We start from the raw sequence: 22877 nt of genomic DNA, 5'->3' as shown, positions 1-22877 counted from the left end.
TTTACAGACATGGAACTATTTCTGCAGGGGAAGAGCAGATGTAGAGGCCGGAAACTGACAATCGGCAACAGCTTGGTGAGGCTATGACTAGCTAGGACACAGGCGGTGTGTCCTGTGGTCTCAAGCCTCTAAGCACCCTCCTTCCTGAGTCCACAGGGGCTCTCAGCAGTGCAGAGAGAGTGCCAGTTGCAGGGGAGGAGGGGCCACTGGAGGTCGATGTTGTGCAGGCTGGTGCTGCTGTGGCTGATGGCTTCATTTTCTCAGGCATCTATGTTTACCTGCTTGGTCAATGTGGTTGCTTCCTGGAAAATGCTCAAAGTCAAACCCACCCTTACTGATTGGGGCAACACAAAGGGTAGCTAGGGTGTTAGAAGAGAAAATAAGGGCAGTTAAACCACAGCCAGCTCTGCTCGGTTTCAAAAGGCCATGGCTAGCGGTGGGGGAAAAATCTAGTTTCATTGTGTGGGAGGTGGCTGTCAAGCTCAAGAGCTACAGTAAGGGTGGCGGGACTCCCTGGGGTGCACACTCAGTGCTCCCAGGACTATACGATAGGTCTCTGCTCATTCCCTCGGATGCCTAAGAAACACAGAAGGTTCTCTGTAGCACCAACATCACCTTAGCTTCTTGGGGGGTGGGGGGTGGGTTTGAGGCCCTTCATTTACAGCTGCTGACACTTTTCTCTTTTTCAATCAGAATGCAGAGGGTGCAAGATGTGCATTCTGATTCCAGTGGACAAAGATGTGGGCCACAGTAATGTGATTTAGGAACAAAGAAATGGACGTCAACTCAATGCTACCGAAACAGTCATCTTTCCAAGATGTGTGTGTGTGCGTGTGTGTATGTATGTGTGTGTGTGTCTATGTATGTGTGTGTGTGTATGTGTCTGTGTGTGTGTGTGTGTGTGTGTGTGTGTCAGAGAGAGAGAGAGAGAGAGAGAGAGAGAGAGAGAGAGAGAGAGAGAGAGAGAGAGAGAGAGGAGAGATCAGAGGCATCATAGCAAGGCTAACTGTAGGATAGCAGTATGCAGGAATGAGAAGCCAGAGAACAAACAGGCTGAGTGCAGAGTTGACACCCAAGCCCCAGGGCTCATCTGTCCTGTCCCAGAGGAAGCATGACTACAGCTGAGATACCCTCTCCAGGATCTCAGTGTCTGATCTGTTTCACAATCACATACATACACTGTCCACCGGTGTCTGTGATCAGTCAACTTCTTCACAAGAGAGGACTGGCCACATGTACTGGCTCAGGTCAGCACTCTGGCAGTGTTCTCAGCACTGACATATGACTAGAAGTATATACTGCTCCACTCCTGACACACGAAATTGCCACCGAGTTTGTTCCATCAAGTTCCTGAGGTCCTGTCCCAAGAGCACACCTGGAGAGTTCCCTCTACTCTGAGTGGCCCTTCTTGGTTGTACCCCAGCCTCCTTCCTTGTGGTACCGCTGAGGAGGGCATACTCTCAGAATCATGTAGATCCGGGACTGATCTGCACTGAATCTTTTTCCACCCAAGCTTGCAGCATCACGGCCGCACGTAGTTAACTTTCCTAGAGCGACAGTCAATGATAGAGACTCAGTCTGTCCCTCTGGGAAGCTGAAAGTAAATCTGGAAAAACAGTTGATGATGTAAATTAATTCATATTAATCCAAGCTAAGTAAACACCCAAGAAAAGTGGCAGCAAAGGCATCCACGCCCTTTGCAGGTAGCCTTGGAGGTAAGCTATGAGACCCCTATCTCAGAACAAGATATTCCAGTAGAACCATACGAAACGCAGGACAATGGTTTCTATGCCCCTCCTCCTTCTGTAACCCCACCACTCCTGGCCAAATGTATAACATACATAAAGCAAATGGTCAATTTGATATGTTGGATTTATTATTTTAAAATTGTATAAAGAGCACATGTGCATGAGTTTAAAAACACAAGTGAAATGTAAGGAGTTAAAAAAGAAATACAAAAGAAATCTGAGACACGAAACAAAAAAAATACAATCTATGAATTGAAATAAAAATGTATCACACTTACTACAAAATTGTTATTTCAATATATTAAGCAGTCTTTTGATTCAGATGCAGCACAAAACTGAGTTATTCATTTATCAGGTCAGACCGAGACTCACAGAAGAGAGGAAGGACCACAGCACGACCCAATGGCCGCAGGCAGGGATGATGTAAGTGGAGGTGGAGCAATGTCCATGAGGTATCGCCATAAATAAATTCCTTAGCTCATCAACACCAGCAGTGAGCAGATCCACCATTTCCTGTCGGGGAACCGGTCTCCACCTGTTTTCCTAGGATGACTCGCAGTGAGGGTTCTTCACACTTAGAGAAAGAGTGGAGACAAATACTGAGTAGTGGTTGGACCCCAGTGCTATGCTGTCTACCAGTTTCCCAAGTCTGTACTGCAGGGGACAGAGACTCACAAAGGACAGCATGACAGCAGAGCTTTACTTTAAAGGGTTTCACAAGAAGTCTGACTATTTCATGTTGACCGTTCTGCCTCTTGTGTCCAGCTGCTGTGGCGTGCTGTGTGCTAACATTGACGGGGATATAGGGTTCGTCTGCTCTTCTATGGCCTGAGCCAGCAACCTCTGTGCCTGCCCTTGTTTCCAGAACCACAGTCTGACTGCCTCTTCCCTGGTGGCTACGGCCAGAAGTGCTGCTGCCCTTCGCCTGCTGCTTACTGTCCTTGCATGGAGGATGTTGAAATGACTTCCGTGTCATTTGAAGACACTCACCAATGTCCATGCTGAGTTCATAGCTTTCCTATCAGAAGCACTAACACCCTGAAGATGCATTCCTGTAGGAAACCGCAGAAGTCTCTGGGGTACAACTAGGTGGACCTGAGATCAGGTCCCCATTTCATGCTGTGCTACCCCAGACAAGCTCCTCACCTACCCTCTCCATCCAAAAGTGTGACATGGAGGTAACAGCAATCCCGTACCTCACAGGATCACTGACCTCAAAACATGACAAGGTAACAATTGTTTGAAGCAAGCCAACACTCAGCATTGACAGTCTGGCTAAGTTAATGCTCATTTTCTTAGAAACGTGGGTCTCTGGGGATCTTTCAAACTATGTATTCCCAGCCCATACAGTGTGAAGGCCTTGCCCTGAGTAAGGTGCAGTTACTACACATACACAAGCAGAACAAGCCTGACCCTGCTTGGCTGCACACTCCGAGACACTTCCTTCAAATCCACCCAAAGGAAATACCCACATTTAAACACTTTGCTGGTACAATTTCACTTAAGCACACTTACTTCATAGAGCAGAACTCATAGTTCTAAAAGTGGTTTCTCGCTGTCCTGTTTTTCCTCAGCTTCTTCTTCAGAACCTAGGAGGTGGGAAAGAAAAGGAAAAACAAGGTCTCATTGTATTAATATTACAAACTTCTTCACTTTAATGTAGACATAAATTCATAAAATTCTATGTAAAAGATAGATGTTTAATCTTCAAGAGACTGAAATTAATAAACTGCCATTTTAAAGTTTGACCTTCGGTTCTATAGGAGGAAACTTCAAACACCACTTATACCTATAGCTTGATGAAATGGATTCAATTATGTACTAATCAAAGGAACTCACATACCATGAATTATCAGCTGCTAGTTTTCATCTCCCTCTTTGTTAAGACTTGTCAGTTTTAAACTTTATTTTGTATGTATAGGTGTTTTGTCTGCATATCTGTCTGTGCAGCACATGCATGCCTATGGGTAGTGGAGCTCCTAGAACTGAAGCTGCAGACAGTTGTGAGTTGCTCTTTGGGTGCTGGGAATTGAATCCAGGTACTTTGGAAGGGCAGCCAGTGAGGAATCTCTCCAGCCCCACTGCGAATACATTCTTAAGTGTAAATCATATTTAATTTAGGTGTATTTAAAAACCACTGCGCAGGTTGAACTGGGCACAGTGATGGCTCCGAATGCTGAAGGAAGGCGCTGCCCAGTGGTCACATGCCCAGGGACCACCGACTAGCTCTTCTGCACAGATGGTTTTCAGCCTTAGGTTTTCTACAATTGAACAAGCCATCGAGCTCGAAAATTCCTTCCTTTGGATCAATACTAAATACAAATACTATTTGTCATCAAGACTTTTTCTCTAAAGGTCAGAAATCAGAGCTACTTGTCTGAGTTATATTTCTGTGAAATAACTTGCAATCATTTAAAACTAATTCATATGTAACATATAACAGCATGAAAATTATTATAAAAGCAAATTCATAACAAATAGTTAAATAAAGTTTGCACACTCTAAACTTGAATATGTCAAAATTAAAAAGTCAAGTCAAATGTATATATACAAAGGAGAAACACAGTTTTGAATATTTCAAAATGTCCACAGTCAAATGATAGTAACTAGTGTTTAATTCATAACTCCACAAACAGAATCTTGCTTTTACTGTAGGAAATACAGGCACAGGGGGGTGAAATCACACATACAATTAGAAGAAAACACCATGAGCTGTGAATTCCGACACTGCTCTGTAGTTTGATGGACAGGTCAGCTTTGAGTTTTTATGGAAGTGTGTATTATTCTCATAATCAAGGAGGGATTTTAAGAAGGAGAATGAGAAAAGGAAGGCTCAGGTGAGGAGGTGGCAGCCTCGTGGACTGCAGTAACTGTAAGATGATGTGCTCTCAGGGGCGTCTTTTGATTCTACTCGATAAAGCAGAGAACAAGCATGGTACAGGGTAAGGCATGGTGGAGAATCTTAAGGTTGTGCCTCACATTTTAACCTCGCGAATGTTAACCATTTCAGGTGAATTTGGAGTGACTAGGTAAAGGTAAAATGGCGAGGCTTCACCTCCAGCCCACCAACTGCTTACTGTATTTGACGGAGCCCTTGGGTGGGCCGTTAAGTTTCAATGTGGGGGTGGGGGGAACATGCACAGAAGGCTGTTCAAACCGCATTCCTGCTCTCAGGCTCAACCGACAGCTGCCTGGCCGATGGCATGAACGAGGGTTTATGTCTTGGGTCTTCTACATACAGCTCCATTCTGCCACTTGGCAGAGGAGAGGGGCTAGTCCAGGGGCTTGAGCCTGACTTCTGCCTAGTCACTGGATACCACCAAACATGGCGGAGTCCAGAGACTTCTGGGAAGTGAGGCTTCAAAAAGAAATCAAGAATGTAAGAGTCAGAGGCTGGGGACGAGTGCTGTGAAATTCTGTCCACTAGGCATGACCTTTCACACACACGAACACCCAGCAGCTGCTGCCACCCGCACAAGATCAAGCAAGTAAAAACGCTAGTGTGGAAGGAGGAGGGCACCTAAGGGCCCACCCTCGTGGAGGAGCATCTGGCAGTAAGTGGCTTCTGGGGCAGGGAGAGCCGCTTTTTAGGGGTTGACTGTCCATGCCCGACGGATTACTGCACACCCCAACACCCTGCCCAAATGCGCAGCACTAACTGGACTCAGTGGACTGAAGAGAAAAGAGAAGGTCGGTCAAGCTGCCAAGCAGATGTGCTGGAGGCGCTCACAGGGAGGGAGTGCGGCTACATCTTAGACACAGGAAGTCTTCAAAGAATAAACACAAGTTTCTTAAAACTTAGACAAGTTTAAAATCAAGTTTTTCAGAAAAGGGAAACAAAACACATACAAGAGAAGTAGCACTATTCCACATAGTGCAATTTCATGGTTAATTTACTAAGTGAACAAAGCTGTCCTTTTGAGAAAGGAAAAAAAAAATTACAAATTTAGAACTGCAATACTATACAGTCAACAAAATGCAACAGAAATTATAGGGAGTGTTATTTTAAAAACACAACAGGCTAATGTGATCCTTCTGAAAAAGACAGACAAAAGTCAAAACAAGCTCTCTGTGTGCCTCCAAATACCGTATCTAAGCAGGAAGACACCAAAACAGCAGTAATAAATAGTCAAAGGACACACAGAATCAACTTAAGAAAGTAAAGAAAAGCCATAACCAAAAGCAACCAGAGACCGTCAAGAAGGGTAAATATTAAACTGAACAGAGACTGGGAAAACAAGTCCTAGAAGGGAAAGCTGAAGAGTCGGAGTATCTGTGAGAAGGGATTCTGGAAAGCAAGAGCAGGCAGCAGGAGCATCTGGCTTCACTAGGAAGTGAAAACAGCCGAAGAGACCACAGGACACTGAGCAGAGACAGACACTGGCCGGTGACACCAACATGTACACTGGGGATGGCGGGGATCACGAAGATGTTTGAAGAATTCTAGCCAAATTTTCCTGGGTTCGTTGAGAGCCACCACCTCCTGGATCTAATGGGCTGGAGAAGTGTGAACACGGACCTACACAAAGGGCCCCCTCATCAGCCTGTTGGTAAGCAGGGAGCCCAGGAAATCAGCAGGTCAGAATGTATGGGACACCAGGAGAGCAAGGCCTAGAAGACACTACAGCTTTAAATGACCGTATCACACAGTAAGAAAGGTCTCGAGTCAACCAAGCAAAACTAAGTGACTCTTTTTAAAAAGGAGAAAGAGAATGTGCTAAACCCAATCCAAAAGGAGTCAGAGAAATAACTGACTTAGCATACTTACAGCAAATGACTTTTAACAAATGGCAAGTGGGTTCAGTGGGGAGTCACTGTTTTATTAACTGTTTCAAGGACAAATGGACAGACAGCCAACATCAAAGAACATACATGTAGTCCTTTATTTCTTCTATAGATGAAAAGTAATTAATATATTATAATCCTAAAATAAAATGCAAAACCAAACAAATGAAGATACCCAAATCTTAATTGAAACTTCTAGACAGAAACCACAGGAAAATTCCTCTATGACCCAGAGTGAAGGTAACGAGATCTTAGACACGTCTACAAATACACTATCCTCAAAAGAGCAAACCCATAAACTAGGCTTAATTGTTGTTAAAGCATAATGCTTGAGAAGAGCACAGGACAGGCACCCCATGGCAGTGGGCCTGAAGACGGTTGGCCCAGGACAAATGCTTCAGCCTTGCTCAGAGAAGCTTCCTTCTGCTGCCAACAGAGGTACATGGAGATCTCACAGCTGCGCGGGGTACTGAGAACAAGTGAGTGCTGAGTGCTCAGTCCTATCGAGGACATCCAAGGCTCAGAGACCACCACGGGAAAAGGGCAGAACGCTTATGAGACCCACGACAGGCAAGGGGACAGGAATGACTACCTGATGGGTGTGATATGGATGACACAACAATGAACTCACTGCAGCTGCAGCTGCCTGCACAAGACTGGGAAGATCAACAGTCAATCATGAATGGGGAGGCTCGGGGCCCTGCTCCTCCCTGAGGAGCTACTGAATGTTGGTGGCTACTGGGGAAGGGGTAGTCACTGTCTTCAGTAGTGTGACCACTGGTGAAGTCCCCATGCCCCAGTGGACAGCATCACACCTGTGCTCACAAGGACTCTGGGTAAAACCAGTAGGTCACACAACCAAGCAAAAATAATGAGACTGGGGGAAGAGGGCAGTGGGAGTGTAATCAGACTGTGTTATATAAAAGTATGGGATTATCAAATAATTTATAAAGTGCAAAGACATATAAACAATGTGGAACAGGAATGTGGAAAAGATGTCAGGATCACTAGAGACACGTAAGTTAAATCACAATGGGTACCTCTTTAGTTTTGGTAGACTACCAAAACCAAAAATGTGCAAACAGCATCGAGTGTTGGCAAGGATTCAGAGAGAATAAAGCCAATAGCCATGGCCTGAAGAATGTAAGAAATAAAGGACTTCAAAGAGCAGCATATGAACAGTTCTGGAGACATTTACCATACAGCTCAATAAATCCTTTAAAAGTCCATCCAAGAACGTAAATTTCCAAACATGTATGTAGCTGCTCACGGCTCCATTTCTTCTACTAGCTCAAACTGCAAACTGTGAAGTGCCACTGACTAACAAATGGTGTAGTGTCACCCCGTAAAAGGGACAAGAATGACGCTTGCTGGAGTGCTGTCCATTTCCTGGAACTTTCCACTGGAAAAGCAGCTGAGTGCAGGAACCACACTGCCTGACCACTGCTAGCAAATGTCCAAGAGACATGGTGTCAAGACAGGAGGCAGAACAGCAGTCCCCTTAGGCTGAGACACATTGGCCAAGGAGCTAAGGGCAACCAGGTATGAAAAGTTTACTGGTGTAAGAAAATGGCCTAAAATTATCACTAACCCTAACCCCATGGTAATCCCCCCAAAGACCACTAGGTGGTAGTAGACATCACAGACAGAAGGCCCTGCATCCCGAAAGCTTGGGGGCGAAGAACGGCTTCATTCAATTATACATTCACAAAAGATAAATTTATTTATAGTGTGGAAAGTTATATATACCTCTGTTGGGCTTAAAACACCTATTAATTAATAACCCCGGCAATGAGTTGTAAATGCATTAAATCCATCCCCTATACAAAGGGTGACGACCTAATTAGAGCCCTTCTGAGGGATAAAGGATCCTAATATCACATCTGGGTGACAAGAACGAGGCAAGGCTCACTCTCCATCAGGTTCGTGAGTACTCGTGGAATTTTAGTGCCTTATCGGGACTGGCACAGAATAATATTACACAATTTGAGATATTCATCTATCCATCCGTCCATCCGTCCATCCATCCACCCATCCATCCACCCATCCATCCATCCGTCTGCTTCACTAGGATCAAACGCATGGTTTTCCACACACTACAGACAACACTGAACTAGACATCTTCAGTTACAAACTAGTCTGCCCTTCAAAACCAGACTTTCCACGGGGGTAAAGAACTGTCCTGACCTGAGCGTCCCACGTTGTTCATTGTCGCTCTCTGACCACATTCAGCCCCGTCACTCGGCACCTGGAGGACCTGCCTCCCTCCTCTGAGCACGGCACGTACAAGCATCAGGCCGTTGCCAGACCCAACAGCAAGCTCGTGAGCAAAGCATTGGCAGTCCCAGCAATACATCTGCTAGGACGTGCTCACCTCCTAATGCCCACTCTAAACTTCAAGTCGTCTTTTCTTTAGAAAAGAAGAAAACAGTCTCATTTACACTTCCTTCAATTCCCTCCTTTACTTTACTCCACCCTCCACCAGACGGAAACCTCTCATGTGCCAGGTCATAGTTTGGGTGCTGGGAACCAAGGCAAGCAGGCAGCCCAGTCCTCCCGACACACCAGTCTCTGAGGGCAAGCAGTACTGCTCACTCTCAGCGCTGTGAAAGATACAGGAGAGAACAGTTCCAGCACATTACCTTCTGCAGTAATTTTACTGTTTTCCACATTGAATATTCAGATAATAAATGTAACACAAGAAAGCAAGCCCTTTGAGCATCCACCTCCGTCCACCACTACTAAGGTGCATCTTGTGTAAATACAGCCACCTGAAGGAACATTACAGAATTGTTTCTGGTCTATCATAACCCAGTGTAGTTCCCCCAGAAGACCACTAGGTAGTGGCAGACATCACAGACAAGGGCCCCACATTGGTCTGGAAAGATTGAAAGGGAAGAACTGCTTCATGGTATTACTGGCCTAGTGATCTGAGCTTAACTGATCCTTGTTAAGAAAACAAACTGGTATTGAGAAACTGCATCAGCATGGGGAAACCAAGCTAAAATAGTTACATTTTAATTAGATTATAAATCTCATTTTTCAAACAAGTCCTATGACATAAACTATCTGAATCAAATACTCATTATTAAGTAGTAAAATGTTTCACCTTTAATTCTACTTTCTACAGCTTCGGTCTGATACCAACATACACCTGTACTTCACAGGGCCTATGATTTTTCCATCTCAGGCTGTCTTAGATCCCACACCAATAATATACAACGTAAATAATTGCAAGTTCCCCTAGTTAACACTACACAGGGCTGCACCTTCCGTTGTTTTCATAATCCTTTCTGCCTGTTAGTAGAATTTAAAATGGTCCCTCTATCTAATGCTAGGACTACAACAATGTAGCCTCTAACTCAAGTTACATCACAGTGGCAGAGGCAGACCAACTGACAGCTAGAGACAGGACAGAGGGCACAGGGTGGAGGGTTACAGATAGGAGCTAGAGGTCCAAGGGTACCCTCCCCAAGACAGCAGGAGGGTGGGCAGGTGGGGAAGGCTGAGTGGAGGTTCTTGGAGCTTTAGCTAGAACTAGAATGTTCAGAACAGAAGCATCAAGATGCATGATGGTCTGCCGGCTTTGGAGCCAATGTTTTCTGGAAAGTTAAGAAGAGAAAGGTGGCCGGTGAGAGGTGGGCCAGGGAGTGAGAGGGGCCAATAGAGGTGATTTTGGCCTGGTCACTAAAGGCTTTGGGCAGGGAGCTTTTGGCCCAGCTACTCTGGCACTTCCACTGAAATGGAAAGCTGTAAGCATGCAGGTATGAGCATGGACTCTCACACTGGGGCCAACACTGGGCCCAGCACCACCACTGCCTGTGATGCTGGCACACATCTGTTCCGTGCCTGACCCTGTTCTTCTCTACACCACTACAACAAGCTCGCCTCACAGAGTGGTTATAATATGTGAATGAGTGAACACCAGCAGATCCCTGGTACCCGGTACTTGCCTGTAAAGTTCTAGCAACTTAAAAACATTTTTTATATTGTATCAAAATAAATGTAAATAAAATCAAACATTTAAGACATTTTTTACCTCACCCACTATAGCATTTTAACCATTTTGAAGTGGTCCATGCAGTGGTATTAAGGTTCACATTACTTTGCACCCATCAATGGGATTCATCGGCACAACTTCCTCCATCCTGGCAACCACTGTTTTACTGACTCTTGGGATCTGACCTCACTGGTAACCTTAGTAACGGAAATCTTACAAGTGTTAGATTTTTGCATCTGGCTTATTTTATTTCACATATTCTGCTCAAGGTTCACAGATGTTGTGGCATGGGTCAGAATTTAATTCCTTTTTAAGGCTATAGTATGGCCCACTGGGTGGATATGTCAATTTTATGTGTTCACCTGTTGATAGCTACTGTATACAATGCTGCTGTGGTTATGGGCTCACTGTGTCTCTTGAGTTTGTTTCCCTTTCTCTTGGTCAGACAGCCAGAGAAGCAACTGTTGAGTGATATCATAATTCTATGTTGAATTTTGTCAGCAAACACCATGCTGTTTTCTATGGGGCTGCACCGCTTTGTCCTCTCAACTGTTGGGCATACAGGTTTGACTTGTTCCATGTCCTCACCAAAGGAGGGGATTTTTAAAAATAATACTACATTAACAGGGTACAGTGATACCTTAGTATAGTTTTTGCTTGTATTTTTCCCAAAGATTATTGGTGTTGGCATGCTTCCACATAGAACTGGCTTTCTGCATAACTCCCTAGGAAAACGTTATTCTAGAATTTTGTGCAGTTTTGGTCAGGACCTGTTGCTGCTGCTGTAGTTAAGTGCATCGTTATTTTTAAGAGCACTCTGGCAGCTGGTTATTGAGAAGCAAACCCAGTAGCTGTGCAGAGAGGAAGTGACAGACAGGAACCCAGGAAATGGTATCTGGTTGGAACCGGTAGAAATGGTGTGACTTGAAGCAGAGGATGCAGGCAGAAGAACACAGGCTAATCAAAAGCCTATGGATGATGAGGCATCAGCCGTGAGAGAGGGAGGCAGTCTTGAGACACTTCCTGAAGGGAGCACTTAGATGGAGCTGCCTCTCGCAGCCATGAGTAATCCTACAGGAAGGCTGGTTTGGGGATGGAGGGCTGAGGACAGAATCGAGTCTGCTCCCTTCTTCCTTTTTTCTGGGACACACATACATCACAAATTCCAGTATCCATGCCATTCCAGGACTTCTGTCTTTGGAACTGCCTCACTCGTCTCTTGGGAGACTCTCCTACTCAGTTCTACATCATGGCATGCTCAGTACCTGCTGAACAGCCTGGGAAATAGATAGGGCAGGAGAGGGAAAATGGAGAGGCTTCCAGACAGACAAACACAAATGTGAACGATTGCTGTACCTGCTTCCGACTCAGGCGGGGAGTAGAACTGACCATCAGAAAGTCCTGCAGGGATGAGGACTGCCCTCTCCGATGCATCCTGAACTAGCAGGAGTCCTGGGAGAGAAGAAATGCAGATGCTAAGAACCACACAGCCTTCCTGGTATCTTCCTGGCAAGATTAACTGTTATAATAATGGTATTCAATACATCAAATAAACTATTAGCAAAACAAGGTACTTTGAAAATCTTTCAACCATCAAATAAAGATTTTATTAATAAACTATACATCAGCCCTGTGAAGATTAAAGAATAACAGAAAACAAATAGTTTTAATAATCATTTCCAATTACTTCTGGGCTCACTATTCAAAGCTTCAATCCCTTGAGTATTCTCATTTCCCCACAAACATCAACACCAACTTCAAAACCAAACACTAAGTGAAATCAAAACTGAGCCAGCATGGACAAATGGTCTACCATCTAGACTTGGTTAGGGAAACAGTAGACGCCAAAGGTAATGCCTACATGGCCTTTTACCACTATGTAGAGTGCTGCAGATAATAAATTGTTATTTACTTTACTTTGAAATATTTTTTAAACTATGTGAGTATGTGCATGCACGTGCTACAGGATGCCTGTGTATCTGTGTCTGTTGGAGTATGCTCATGTGGGTGCAGGTATTCACAGACCCAGAAGAGGGCATCTGGACCCTAGAAGCAGGAGTTACAGTCAGTTGTGAGCCACCCTATTTGGGTTCTGGGAACCAAACTCAGGTCCTCTGTAAGAGTAGGTCACACTCTTAACAGTGGAGCTACCTCTCTGGCCCTGGTGTCTATTTAAATTTTCTCAAAGAAAAACACAGTTTCAAAAAGTAGAAAGAGGAGTGACAGAACCTCATATGAGGAGGAAGACCGTCCATCTTTGAAGCTTTTATGCTTAAATCAGTGTCAGTGTTAGGAACTGTGGTAGCAAGTACCTGTCGACACAGCAGATATCAGGTATGTGTCCTATGTACCACCACAATGAAGGCAAATGCTGCTTTAAACTTCATGAAATCTGTTCTCATTTTTAACATAAAAACCACTTTACTGCAATAAACTCACAAATCAAAACATCATGCAGCAGATGAGTGTAGCCACTCAAGAAACACTTGCCCAGCCCTGAACTTTGTACCTCTCTATGAACTTCTTTCTGTATCAGTTACATTTTACATTTATCCAAATGGAACTGAAAAAAGGTGGCTAAAACCACAGTCCTGTGTCCTTACTGCGCTGTCCTTTCTCAGCACCTAACACCACCTTTCCACATGGTATAACGGATCTACAGATGCATTTATGTGTGCAAATAAATATATGTATATATAATAACATGTATACACTATAGGCTAGAATCTATGTATGAGGGAGAATATGGTTTTTACTGGGTGACTTTGCTTAATGCTCACATTTCTAATTTTTTTTTCACATTTATTTGTGCGTGTGTGCCTGTGTGGGGGTAATCATGTGCCCCAGTGTACAATCAGAAGCCAATTTGTGAGAATCGGTTCCCTCCTTCTACCAAGGGTTCTGGGGACTGAATTCCGGCCATCAGACTTGGCAGCAGGCATCCTTACTCACAGCCATCGCGTTCAGCTTTGTTACATACTGGGAAAGAGCCTTACTCACATAACCATTCAAACCTCAGTTATGTGGACACTTGACAAGTTTTCAACAATGTTCAGTTTGATGTTTATAGATAATAAAAAGTGGCCTCCCTACACTAACTTGACACTCCCCTTCTATCCTGGAAGGACACAGGATGGCAAAAGAATCTTGGATCACTGTTAGTATGCTCTGTAAATTCACTTTTGAATTCAAATTCTTTTTCCAGTTCTCTGTTAAGGAAATTTTTCAAATGAAACTTCAAATGTGAAGTGATTCTTGATCCTGTTGCTTTTGGAGCTATAATTATGTTTAACTTTCTATAAAATACAAGATTTTTTTTTCCTGTTAGGGCAGATTGAGCCAGATGCTGGGAAAGGGTCCAACAGGGATGTATCTGAAGCAGCATGCCTAGCTAAACTGAGTTCTGATCCACTTCCCTCCCAGAGGGGTGGGCAGCACTGTGTCTCTACTAAAGGTTTCAACAGAGAAGAACCCAGGCCAGTAACCAACCACACGGCTCTCAATGGACCGTTTGACCTTTCTCCTGAACACCCCAGTTCACTGGAGACCATGTGGTTGTGTAATAACTTTGTCAGGTCTTAGAAGAATATGGCGCCAGATGTCACCCAGCCACTCCAAGGAGGACAGTGGAAGGCTGCAAGGGCGGGGCTCTGCTATAGCCAGAGCTCCACTCTAAACTCCAAATGACCACCATGGTCCCATGCCAGGCACCTAACTGTCTGCTCTATTTGTACCCATCCTACGCCAGCTGTATACACTGCAAATACACTGCAATCACCTAACTGTCTGCTCTATTTGTACCCATCCTACGCCAGCTGTATACACTGCAATCACCTAACTGTCTGCTCTATTTGTGACCCATCCTAAGCCTGCTGTATACACTGCAATCACCTAACTGTATGCTCTATTTGTGACCCATCCTACACCTGCTGTATACACTGCAATCACCTAACTATATGCTCTATTTGTGACTCACTCTAAGCCTGCTGTATACACTGCAATCACCTAACTGTATGCTCTATTTGTGACCCATCCTACGCCTACTGTATACACTGCAATCACCTAACTGTATGCTCTATTTGTGACCCATCCTAAGCCTGCTGTATACACTGCAATCACCTAACTGTATGCTCTATTTGTGACCCATCCTAAGCCTGCTGTATACACTGCAATCACCTGTCTGCTCTATTTGTGACCCATCCTAAGCCTGCTGTATACACTGTAATCACCTGTCTGCTCTATCTGTGACCTGTCCTAAGCCTGCTGTATACACTGCAATCACCTAACTGTATGCTCTATTTGTGACCCATCCTAAGCCTGCTGTATACACTGTAATCACCTAACTGTATGCTCTATTTGTGACCCATCCTAAGCCTGCTGTATACACTGCAATCACCTGTCTGCTCTATTTGTGACCCATCCTAAGCCTGCTGTATACACTGTAATCACCTGTCTGCTCTATCTGTGACCTGTCCTAAGCCTGCTGTATACACTGCAATCACCTAACTGTCTGCTCTATTTGTGACCCAACCAAGCCTGCTGTATACACTGTAATCACCTAACTGTATGCTCTATCTGTGACCCAACCAAGCCTGCTGTCTACACTGTAACGTGGCACTTTGCAGAACCACTCTTCAAAACTGCTTCTTCCATTCACTTAAAATGGGCTCGCCATCTCTGTCCCGGAAAGGCACAGTTCTGTTCTGGACAAATGCTTAGGGACCGATGAGGATCATTATAGTGAGAAAAGATCAAGCCTGACAGGGAGAAGGAAGTAGTGGCTACTCTTTGTTACTTTATGAGTCTGTTGACCAGAGGCCACACCTTCTAGGGGAAGCCTGGTCCAGCTGCCAGAAAGAGGAGCCATTTTGCCACTATGCACTCACCTATCCACCCATGCTCCCCTCAGTTCTGACACAGCCACTGAGGACACGTGCCCAACTGCCTCAGTTTGGTCTCTGAAGCTTCCTTCATAGTAAGAAGCCACATCAGTTCCCTGCAGTGTGGTATATGCAAGCCTGGGAGACTTAAAGTGAAAAACAAAAACAAAAACTTACTGTTTTCTTCTTCTGCCTCTTGAGGCAACACTTTGAAATCCAGAAACCACGTCTCAATCCAGGCAAGGATGAAGGAAATGATGGGCAACACATAGCCAAATGCCCCTTGAGAGAAAAGCTGGAGAACAGGAGGTGTTGAGGGAAAGCAGTCACCACCAGCCCCCACAGGAAGGAGGGAGGGCTTCATCATGGCACAGGCAAAGGGGCAGGGAAGGAGAGCCACACATACCTTTGAGAGGATCACTTTTGCTAATAAAAAGGCACTGGTCACTGCTGTCGTCAACTGCAAGACACACAACACAACACTCCTCAAACAGGGCACTTCACACTGTGACACTTCACACTGTGAGGGCACCTCAGCAAACTGCCCAGCCTGGCTACTTTCCACGTTATCTGTGCTCTCCCACAGACCAACTCTGGGGAAAATGGGTTTTCTGTGGCACACAATCTGGGAGGCTGTATACAACATTCCTCCCCTTGAACTGTAGAACTTCCCAACTACTGTGTTGGGAAACTTCTGTCAGCACAAGGCACAACTCTAACACACTTGAAAAGAGAAAGGTGACATGCATGGACAGGGCTCTCCCCGGGACTGTGAATGTCAGAGCAATCCCGCCATGCTGAGCACCGGTGCTCCCTCTTCCAACTGAGACTTTAGCACGGTGAAGCCTAAGGACAGTGAATGGCAGAAATGACTATAGTGATTGGCAGGATGCAGGCCAGGACGCACTGTTTGTCTCTAAGTACGAAGCAGACACACACACCAAAGTAATTCACTGAGAGAAAACATTTCTGTGTCAGACAGTAATTGACTTTAAAGACTGATACCAATTGCTCTTAGGTGACTTAGCTGATTTCCCCTCCCTGCAAATATATTAAATAATCAGAAACAAAAATAGGATTTGACCATTCCTTATTTACACTATCTGAGATGTAACACAGTACCATTCGAATCTAAGCTGAAATCTATTTGAAAATGAAAGCAGGTACTTTACTGTGACTCCCTGCACATATCTGTGCAAAGCTCTTCCACAACACATGCTGAAATGGATAGTCTCGCAAACATGAGTCTAAGGGAAACTGTGGAATAGAATGTCCCAAATGTAGAATGTTACAGAAAAACAGAAAGATGTAATGATCAAAACTACCATGATGTCAGCAAAAGAGATGGGACTCAGGCTTGCTGAATTGGTCAGTTACATCCTAAAAATGAGACTCCATACATCCGAAAGGCTGACCTGCACCTTGTGATGTGGAAGGTGGCACAGGCAGAGTCGGCCCTGGATGACTATCTCCTGGGCAGATATGGCTCCTTCTTGTACCAGCTCAGTGGAGACTGCTACTGCTGGATGTCAACTTGCTCCTGAGCTCCCTCTAGTGTAAGGAGCTCAACAGCTCTGCACCTGTCCTGTCTGCCTCACTAGGTTTGTGAGAAGGGATGAACAGCATTCAGGACACCCATGGACATGGCAAAAATGATGCAGGCAGCCAATGACTCAAACATTCAGCTTCTTAATATTTACTGAAAATAAACAGAATGTACCCAGCCTCTGTGCTAGATGCAAGGAACAAGACTGGGAAGTGGTCCACCAGTCTGGAGAACGCAAAGGAACAAAAGGACGAGAGTAACAATGGGTTTTCCTGCTTTGACAGTTGGTTAACATGACTAAGGACATGCTGGGGATTACAATCCCTTAACAGAGAAACCTCTGCGCATGTCTGTGAGGATGTATGGAAGGGGGAAGACCGACTCTGAATGTGGGCAGCAGTGTTCCGTGGGCTGGGGGCTAAGACTGAACACAAAGGAGAAAGTGAGCTGAGCACCAGCGTTCATCTCCCTGCTTCCTGACTATGGATGCCATGTGACCAGCGGCCTCACACCCCACGTATGCCTTCCCACCTGTAAATGGACTATACCTTAAACTGTGAGCAAAATACAGTCTTCCCTTCTCATGCTGCTTACATCCCTTCAATAAAAGTAACTAATATAGAGTAAAAGTAACTAATACAGACTGTCAGGTGGACTGAGGGCATGGGGTGGGGGTGGGGTTATCATCAAAAGCTGGGCATTTTCCACACACCTCAGTTGGAGGCACTGCCATCCACTCTTATCTGTGGGGGAGGAGGAGATGCCTGGCCAATGCTTACTCCTGGGCCTCTAGACTCCTCTCTAATGACCATGCCAGTAACTGAACTAAACGTTTTCATTGCAGTAAGACCCTGGTAAATTAAGCCTACCACAGTGAGGGAAGAAGAGGACTTAGAAAACACTGGTAAAATTAGAGCTCATTAAAATCCTGTTTCCTCTCATTAGTTTGCTGTGAGCACCCTGGCCACCAGCCTTGGCAACGACCCACGATGCCACACACTTACCGCTATTGCCCACCAATGGCGCAGTCTGCATACAGCATATCCAAGTATCAGCACTTTAAATCGAAAAACTGCCAAAAGCTGAGGAGAGAAATGGTAAGAAATGACACATAAAAATCTGTAAAAAAATATAAAGCAGCTTCAATTTACTACTGTTTTTCTGACTCAGCTGGCGGATAGCCCAGAGAGGCTCAGGTCCTAGACCGCCACGTGGAAGTATAGAACTGCAGCCCTAGATCCTTCCAGCCAAGATTTCAAATCAAGTCCCTATTATCAATATAAATAGGAAGATAGAAAAGAACACAGAGAGGGACTAGCTCTTCCTCCCAGGGACCAGGACCTGTCAGTGTGTTCTACTGCAGCTAGGGAGAGGATGGGCGTGGGGAGGGCTCCTTCCACTGGCCTTCCTTGTCTCTCATTTACCGTTTCTTTTCTTGTACCATCAACTTCTCGGTGAGACAGAGAACACTGAGTGAGCAGGTAAATCAGAGAGAAGAAACAAGACCACTGCTCAAAGGGGGGAAAAACAGAATTGCATCTGTGGCCTATTTCAAGGGATCGTGCCTCTTGGTGCCCATTTCATTCCATCTGAATCAAGATACAAAAACACTCACAAATATATCAAAGTAAGAGGAGTAGTAGTCATAATGAATCACTTCCCTCTTCAGTGTGTTCTCGATGCCTCCATTCACCTAGGAGAAGCAAAATGAGGAGAGAAGTGGGTGAGAATCACAGCAAGGTTTCGATATGCTGCCCTGCATACCTCCTTGGAACCCAGAAATGTTCAAAGATGGAATAAAAAAACTCTATCAGTCTGAGTTGTCTTCATAGATTTCTTGAAAGAGCCAGGGACCCTGATCTTATAGCAGTCATCCCCAAGCCAGGGACCCTGATCTTACAGCAGTCATCCCCAAGCCAGGGACCCTGATCTTATAGCAGTCATCCCCAAGGCCAGTTGCCATGACATAGAACATATGTGCCAATATTTTCTGTGGCTAGTTTTGTTTTAATTTGCTTTTGACATTTAAAATTGGACACTCTTATAGATTTTCTTGTATTAAAAAAATAGGATAGATTTAATCTACAATCATATATAAAATAGTTGCATCAAATAAGAATAATAAAATCCAACAGGATAACCTTCTTGTTTGTTCTTCATACTATCAAAATGAATTGTAAATGACCAAGTACAGAATTATAGATTAAACTATGCAGAGTAATACATTTTTTAAAAATTAATCAAATAGGAGTCATACTCCAGGCCATTTATATAGCCCAGGAAGGCTCTCTATAGCCCTGGGCTGTGGCTCAGCCTGGTCAATTCAAGTTCCTTATTACAAATTAACTCCTAACAGACAGATAGTCTGAACAAAGGATAGAACATTTAAATAGGCAACTGGCTAAGAATGAAGAACCATTTCACAAGGTTCCAGAGCTGTTCACCTTGGAATAGAAACGGTCACATAGAAAGGGAGGTCTTAGCTATTCCATTGACTTGCATTTGCTACAGGAATGGAGGCAAAGCATGAACACTACTCTGTGCATCACAAGGTTTGAGCAGTTTAGGGTTCTGAGAGACAAGTGTTCATCAGCTACAGACCTACTTGGCTATCGATCTGCACAAGTGAAGTGCAAAAGAAAAGAGAAGGCATATACAAGCAGTTACCTCACCTCACACTGTGTCTCTGCCAACTACACAAAGTTGCCGCCCAGAATATTAAAAGAATAGTTACTTCCAGTGGCCCAAGCAAAGGAGGTTCTCTAGCACAGGCATCTCCCTCCTGCTTCTGTTTCCTGGGTGCACACTGGCCGGGGGAAATGCTTTTCTTTACTACTTGGGTGCACTGTATCTTGACTCTCTATTGTCTATAAGCAGAGTTCTTACAGTCTATATCTGCGACCCAAACTTGTACTTTAAATCCTTAATTTACAATCTTTGGTTCAGGGGTTCTCAAATAGACCAGTTACAGCTTAAACCAAATCCCTTCCTAATCATCTTTCTAGAATAAATTGAGCATCCCTTATCCCTACATCTGAATCTGAACTGTTTCAAAATCTGAGCTTTCTAAGTACACACACCCTGCAAGGTGTGTGTCTCAGGTGAAGGGTCTCAGTTCAACCTCAGGTCCACTAAGAGTATAATCTGGCCATCAGACTATGCGAATAAAGTATAAATAAATAAACTTGTCATTGCACTGGGTCTCATTCCCTAGATATCTTACTATGTGTATGTAAATATTCTAATACCCACAAACTCCGGAGTCTGAAGCACTTCTGAGCCCAAGCACCTTGGGTAAGGACAGTGTGCCTATACTGGGCTCCATCAACAGCGTGATCCTAAACACTGGGGTGGATACAAATTGACTTTCCACAAGTCTGCCACCGCCTCCTGACTGTGCCTCTCAGATGAGTTCTTTCTTCCTAGCTAGGCACTCGAGTGGCATTCCTTCACCAGCTACTGACTGTGTTCTTGCTGCCAACCTGCCTCTAGCTTAATCCAGCTGCTCACCATTACTGCAGTGATCTTCATGCATTCACGAAGTATCTGCTGGGAACCTACTGAGTGCCTGGCATTATTCCAAATACAGGAAATACTTCAGTAAGTAAAACAATGTCTGTCTTCAGGAGCTTGCCATTGTGTAAAAGACAACAACAAAGAATTACAACGCACATACACAAGAGACTGACAGAATAATCATGACATTTACACGGATACCAGCACAACAGGATCTCACCAGCTCCAAGAGGATACAGGAAACCAGTAATTTAGTGCAGAAGGAACACTACTACAGCGGTCTTAAGATAGATAGGAGCTTGTTCCAGTCTGAAAGTAGGAGGCCAGAATGGCTGAGGAATAAAATGAACCACTGACAGAAAAAGGAGACAGTGTTTTCACAGAGCAGGGTCTTCCAGAAGGGCTCAGGTCAGGTGGTGGAGAACACAAGCAATCAGACCCAAGGCTTTGAGAAACAACAGGGTTAAACAAATGTATTATTATAACAACTTCCACCTGTTTATTTTAATTTTATTAATGTACAACAGAGAATTTAAAATAATATATGTTAAAGTTTGCATTATATTTCTATTTGATAGCACTGACATAGGTAACTATTGGGCAACATAATTGCATAGTTCTCCAAATTATTCTAGAACATGTTCAATAGAATATGAAGAAAAAAACCTCTTTTGCAAAATCTTAAGGGAATTAAAAAGCAGACATAGCAGAGAATGCATATTTCAGAAGCATTTTACACATATATTTTAATATTAAAAATTATCTTATGTATATGGGTGCTTTGTTGCCTGAATATATGTTTATGCACCATGCGTGTGCCTGGTGCCCTCAGAGACTAGAAGAGGGCATCAGATCCCCTGGCACCAATGTTAACAGATGTGTGAGCCACCATGTTGTTGCTGAGAACAGAACCTGGGCCCTCTGGAAGAACAGCCAATATTCCTAACCACTGAGCCATTTCTCTACCCCCAAAACTTTGTTTTTGTTTTTAAAAGGAATATCTGGTAAGTTTTTAATCTAAAAAGACCCAGGAAATGATTCTTTTGGCCTCTTAAGCCAGGTTTTGCTCAACTACTCAAGCCGAGTACTGATGTGAATAAATAAGCCTGCGCACAGTGAGCAGAGAGGGCCATGTCCTCAGGAAGCTCCGTAAAGACAGACAGCAGAATGTGCCCCACAGGACAAATTAGTATCAAGCAAAGCACCAGGAATTCCAATTTCATAATCCCAGAAGTGAATTTTAAGTTCACTAGGTGTACTTCACACACTAACACTAAAAAGTAGAAAAAGCTTAAGTCAGCTGGAGATAGGCAACACTGTATCATTTCAAAAAAAAAAAAAAAAAAAGATGGAATTCACTAAATAAGACAAAACGATGAGAAAGATTGAAACTTTTGTACCTCTGGAAACAAGAAGTCATGAACAAAATCAACTTACATTTAACTCTATTATCCACAATAATGTTACAAATAAGAGGTCAAAGGTGACAAACAGACAGAAAGTCCTCCTGACATCCGATATGCCTTTCTTTTCCCTTCCTTCATAGGACTCAATCCTGGCCATGAGCTGTGCAGGGTTGATGGAATGGATGTCCCGCAGAGAAGCATGTGAGCTCTGGCTCCCAGTCAGAGTATTTTCCATGTCTTCTGGCAGGTGGTTCATCCTGGAGGAGGACTGAAGGAATCTCCATCCAACTCTACCATCCCTAGTGAGAAGCAACCTGCAGAGGACAAAAGAGAAAACCCAGGTTAAATCTATGCTGGTGTCACACAAGCATGCTACCCTCATCAGTGGGAGATTCAGCCTAACCGAGCCACACTGCTCTGTCCTAAGACATTGATGTCTGGACAGAAAAAAAGAGGAAGTAAAATAAGAAGCAACAGGTGTACTCAATATTACTAAGTGCTGCTTTAGAAAAGAATGTCAGTGATGAGGAAAACAAAGTTACAGTAGGAAACCGTGAAGATAGGCTATTAAGCACAATGCCAAAGCATTCCCAGAACCTGAAACTAGCTTTCTTACCACACCAGCAGGTAAATCTCCATGGTCTTGTTATTACCCGTGGGCTAGGAAGCCATATACCAAACTTCTTCCCAGATGGTGGGCCACCACATAAACTAGCTATAAATTAGTAATTGTTTTCTACCAAAAAGACATCATTAAATTTAGCATTTCCCCATCACCTCTTCATAAACAAGTATATTATCTGGGCATCTTCTTAGGAAGGTAAGATTTATACCCCCAGAAGTCCAGCACTATGCAAACACCAGATTGATAATTACAGAAGTTATGGTCCCATACAGGGGTTCCCCAAGACCTGGGATGCTTCACTCTAAAATACAACTGAGGAGAAGTAATCTAAATGAGCAGGTTCCTCAAAGGTGGGGTGAGGTCACTGAACA

General features: G+C 44.1%; 1 protein-coding gene across 1 annotated transcript in view; it reads right to left on the bottom strand.

The window, feature by feature from the left end:
* Window positions 1-1854: 1854 nt before the first annotated feature.
* The window catches only part of Stard3nl (STARD3 N-terminal like), a 40177-nt gene continuing 19154 nt past the window's right edge, over window positions 1855-22877 (bottom strand). Inside the window, exons 2-9 of the mRNA XM_059263367.1 lie at window positions 21913-22195; window positions 18575-18652; window positions 17964-18041; window positions 15820-15873; window positions 15591-15708; window positions 11890-11985; window positions 3264-3337; window positions 1855-2322 (exon numbers count right to left, since the gene is read on the bottom strand). Of these exons, the coding sequence (XP_059119350.1) occupies window positions 3279-3337; window positions 11890-11985; window positions 15591-15708; window positions 15820-15873; window positions 17964-18041; window positions 18575-18652; window positions 21913-22137 (708 nt within the window). The 5' untranslated portion in view covers window positions 22138-22195 and the 3' untranslated portion in view covers window positions 1855-2322; window positions 3264-3278. The remainder of the gene's footprint in view (window positions 2323-3263; window positions 3338-11889; window positions 11986-15590; window positions 15709-15819; window positions 15874-17963; window positions 18042-18574; window positions 18653-21912; window positions 22196-22877) is intronic.

Source organism: Peromyscus eremicus, chromosome 5 (genome assembly GCF_949786415.1).
Source record: "Peromyscus eremicus chromosome 5, PerEre_H2_v1, whole genome shotgun sequence".
Lineage (NCBI taxonomy): Eukaryota > Metazoa > Chordata > Mammalia > Rodentia > Cricetidae > Peromyscus > Peromyscus eremicus.
This window is presented reverse-complemented; position numbering and strand designations above follow the sequence as displayed.